Raw genomic sequence first — 4593 nt, 5'->3', positions numbered from 1 at the left:
AGTGGCCTCAACCTTTACATAATTATATTGCAAATTAGTTTTTTATCCACAATTTCGTAACATGTCAAGGCTTTCATTTTTAAATGTTAGGGTGCATGGACGTGTTTTAGGTGTCTTTGTTATTGAAATGTTTACTTGATAGGCTCTGCTTCTACATTTTAAATAAAATCAAGGTTACTTTGTCCATACAACCATTGTTTATTAGTATGCATTGATAATGAGAAAAGATAACAGTAGAAACAACAATAAAGTTTCAAGGCATTGTTTGTATACATCATCATCATCATCATCATAATACATATGTTTGTATACATTTCATAATAATGTAATTAACAATACCAATTAATACTAAATATGCATATAGTGAATATAGTGTTAGTACCAACTTGTTTCAGAACCCTCAGTGAATACTTAAGTGAAGAGTAAAAAAAGATTTTTTTTTACTTTGTATCGTAAGCAATGATGCAACCACAAAACCAAATGAATAATCAGTAATCTTTGTGAAAGAACCCCACAACTATAACTAATTGGTGCTTTTACTGGATTAACATTATTAGTATAAAATATTTGCAATTAGTGTTAATTTTATATTTGCCTAATTTTAGTCCCTTTTCCTTTCCACCCTTTTCTTAAGAGGAAAGAATGGGAAGGAAAAGTGGATTTGATGGTGGAGGAGACACATAGGAAGGGGAAATGTCCTCTTTATGTGCGTCTCTTCCTCCGTCAATTAAGGGTAGGCAACGCATCTGCAATTGCGGATGTTTCCATTTCGGTGGATTCAGATGGCCACTTGCTTGTTTGCCGCCTTATATTTAAAAAAATGTATATAAATAGCTTTTGCCTATGAATCAGTCCCCATGTAAATAATCAACAATGTGCATAAGTATTCTATCAGGATATGGTCTACATCAATGCCAAATTTCTTTGAGATCCATTGAGTCATTCTTGAGATACCTTCTATCAAACAACAGTCTAAGTATGGTTGTTTAGAACATTAGTATGATAATGTTCAAATAGAACGTTAGATAATGTAAATATTTGCTATGTAATTAAGATGGATAATGTTCCAGGGTCACAATGGCTGACCATCACATAAGAGAAGCAGCGGAATCTCTATTGGAGAGTGTCTCCAATCCACGCTATAGAACTGTTTGTGAGTATTTTTTCTCTAATTGCTACATTTTTAAAAACTTTAGTAGTTTTTTTGGATGGCAGAGGTAGTTCATTTGTTCTAGGGTGGGGGAGATGCCCTTTACTGCTGCCAAGGGGCTAATCCCATGCAAGTTTTAGCTAGTATTCTATAAATAATACATATGTTTTGTCATTCCAGCTCAATCGCACTCAGTAAATCTAACAACGGAAGACCTGCTGGCCGGGTACAGACCGTACGGTAGGATGTCTTCTGTGCGGAGGTTCTTTTGTCTGTTTGTAACATTTGATCTCCTCTTCACAAGTCTTATGTGGTTGATATGTGTTATGGTGAGTGGAAATAAACTTTATTTTATCTATACTAATATAAAGAGAAAAGATTTGTATTTTTGTATGTATTTAAATAACTCAACCAGTGCTGGACCAATTTCAAACATTTTTTCACCATTAAAAGGCTATGTTATTACTGAATAACATAGGCTTGCATATACATTTTTGTTATTTTTTAATTTGATGACATTGAAGGCCTTTTTTATTTTCTTGCCATTTCAATATTGCTTCTTTGCTACTATTGGCTTGTAGTTTTTGTTCCATATCAGCAAAATAGCTTTTTTTTCTTTCAAATTATTCACCTCATAAATTGATTAGCATGAACATATACAGCCTGTAGATTGTCGTAAGTGTAGAGCATTATTTAAAAAAATGATCTATACTATTATAATATAGCATAAACACACACTTCTTTATTGCCTAAGATGTCAACAATCACAGCATGTTTTCGAATAACTCTTTTTTTTTACTAAAAAGTCCTACACCTATGTCACACTTTAGGCTATATATTTTCACGGCGTTAAACTAAGGGGTAAATATCTTGGATAAAAACCCTAATGTGGGAAAGAGACTATAAGTTGCTGCCAACATCAAGAAAGCAAGATTGCCAAGGTTTGTCATGTCATGTCATATTGACATTTGCTATTGACAATTTGACAAATGTAAACAATAAAATGAAATTTTCATAATTTCAAGCAGATGAAGTTGCATGGGAACAGCTAGTTCATAAATATTCTGTGATTGCTGACATCTTACTTAACAAAGTGTGTTTATGCTGTATTATATTAATGTAGATGTACATTATGTCTGCCCGTCTAATTTTAACTTTACTGGCATGTAAACCAGGCATAAATAGATTATTTCTGTTTGCAGATGAAAGGTGAATCACTAGTACTGATATTCAACAGAGAGATAGTACAATATAGCATTAAAACATCCCTATTTGATGTAGTAATGGTTGCTATGTTAAGATTTCTTCTGCTGATATTGTTTTATGCAGTGTTATATATTAATAATTGGAGCATTATTGCTGTAAGTATAATCACCCCATCTTAATCTTGGTAAAATTTAGAATGTCAACACTAAGGGTGGTCATTAAAATTTAAAAATAGTTTTGCTTATTTCTTCACATATTGACTATGTTTGCTAGTATCGCCCGCGATTCCGTCGGCGTGGAATTAAAAAAACAAAAGTGAGTATGTGTTCCAGACTATCCTCTACATCGATACCAAATTTCATCGAAATCCATTTAGCCATTTAGGATACAAACTCTAACAAACATCCATCCATCTAAACTTTCACATTTACAATATTAATATGATTGTATTGAAGATATTTTATCATGGTAACATATGTTAGTACAACTGCACTGATTTTTAAATGTAAACATTCATTTCTTGAATATTATATTGAGTGTTTTATTTATTACTTACTAGCTGTTCCCGTGCGACTTCATCCGCGCAAAATTATAAAAAAAATATCTTATTGTTTACATATGTAAAATTATCAATTGCAAATATCAAAAGAACATGGAATGATGACGAACCATGTCAACCTTGTCCAACCAAATCGTCCTTAATGTTGGCAGCTTGTAGTTTATGATCCCTTATCCACATTTTTTTCCAATTTATTTATCCCCCAACTTTAATAGCGTAAAAATATATAACCTAAAGCGTATAGTAAGTGCAGTGCTTTTTATTAAAGAAAGAATTACTCAAAAATATGTTGTGATTGCTGACATCATGTAGTACATGTAGGTTTTATCATTTTTTATTCTTGTAACCTTTTTTTTAATTATGGATTTTTTTTCAGCTCTCGACTGGAGGAACTTGTGCCTTTTTAATAGCCAAAGTGTTCGTTTTTGATGTAAGTATGAGGTAAATAAGCCGCTTTTATAATATATTTTTTATCTGGAATTATATAACAAAATGTTGATATTTTGCTTTTAATTATATTTAGCTGATCGATTTTCATAGTTTTTATAGTAAAATGTAAACGAGAAATGGCTATTTGAATTCGCCAAAATAGCGAAATAATAGTCAATACATTATCCATACCAAAACATCCGCATGAAATTGTAACACTTCATTTTCTTGTTTACATTTGTGAAATTTTTCAATTGCAAATGTTAAAATTAAAATGACAACGAAGGGTTTTGACATTGGATAACAATTACTGTTACCATGGCAACCTTGCTTCTCTCATGTTGTTTGCTTGTAGTTTTGTTTCTTCCCCGCATGATGATTTTTTCCAAATTACTTACTACCTATTTAATTTAATAGCTTGAAATGTATGTCAAAAGTATAGGGCTTTTTATTTAAAAAAAAAATGATTTTAAAATATACAAAACTACATAACGTATTTGTATGTGTTTACGCTTTATTACATTAGTATAGAAAAACACTAACTTTTGCCCGCGGCTCCGTCCGTGGAATGGAAAGAACAAAAGTAGCCTATGTGTTCTTCCAGACTATCCTCTACATCTATGACAAACATGTAAATACGTTTAGCAGTTTAGGCTACAAACTCTAACATCCATCTAAACGTATTTATAATATTAAGGATCTGTCCCACCACTGACAGATAGAGGCTCAGATAGCTTAAAAATAACGTCACGCGTAAGGTAACAAAATCAGATATTTCCATCACATATTTTTCACGTTGGATTGTTATCGAACAATTTATAATTTGGTGGGACAGGCCTTAAATAAAATAATAAAAGCGATATCTAAATATAATAATAACAATATTTCAGTGGCCGAATGCATCACAGCCGGTGTACCAAGTGTTTTTAATCCTGACCTCGTTCACGCTGGCGTGGGGTGAAGCCTGGTTCCTCGACTTCAGGGTGCTGCCGCTGGAGATGGGAGCCAGCAGTATGTATTTAGTGTCCTTGGTATAAAAGAATGCTCTTGACTAAAATATCGCAAGACTATTAAGTTTCGCTTTCCTATGAGGTATGCACTACTCGATGTATATGTTAAGGAGTGAGGAGTTGTGTCATCTTCCTTGTCCACCACATAACTATCGTCATCTCAGTCACTCCCGTCTTCATGTCACCATTCACGCAATACATCCATCTCTTTCTACACCTTACCGGTGTACCTCACTCAC

At 32.8% G+C, this 4593-nt stretch overlaps 1 protein-coding gene across 1 annotated transcript; it reads left to right on the top strand.

Moving 5' to 3' along the window:
* Nucleotides 1-1066: 1066 nt before the first annotated feature.
* LOC106101780 (MLN64 N-terminal domain homolog) lies at nucleotides 1067-4381 on the top strand. The gene is made up of 5 exons (XM_013281116.1): nucleotides 1067-1153; nucleotides 1331-1479; nucleotides 2353-2511; nucleotides 3292-3345; nucleotides 4235-4381. The coding sequence occupies exons 1-5, from the start codon at nucleotides 1078-1080 to the stop codon at nucleotides 4379-4381; spliced, it is 585 nt and encodes a 194-aa protein (XP_013136570.1). The 5' UTR covers nucleotides 1067-1077.
* The last annotated feature ends 212 nt before the right edge of the window (nucleotides 4382-4593 follow it).

This window comes from Papilio polytes, unplaced genomic scaffold (genome assembly GCF_000836215.1).
Source record: "Papilio polytes unplaced genomic scaffold, Ppol_1.0 DF823935.1, whole genome shotgun sequence".
In the NCBI taxonomy this organism is placed as follows: Eukaryota; Metazoa; Arthropoda; class Insecta; order Lepidoptera; family Papilionidae; genus Papilio; species Papilio polytes.
This window is presented reverse-complemented; position numbering and strand designations above follow the sequence as displayed.

What these genes read in the sequence shown, in the direction of transcription:
- LOC106101780 (XM_013281116.1), top strand. Translation starts at nt 1,078, where the DNA reads ATGGCTGACCATCACATAAGAGAAGCAGCGGAATCTCTATTGGAGAGT. An exon ending in TGTGGTTGATATGTGTTATG is followed by an intron (nt 1,480 to 2,352) that starts GTGAGTGGAAAT and finishes TTCTGTTTGCAG; the next exon opens with ATGAAAGGTGAATCACTAGT. An exon ending in CCAAAGTGTTCGTTTTTGAT is followed by an intron (nt 3,346 to 4,234) that starts GTAAGTATGAGG and finishes ACAATATTTCAG; the next exon opens with TGGCCGAATGCATCACAGCC.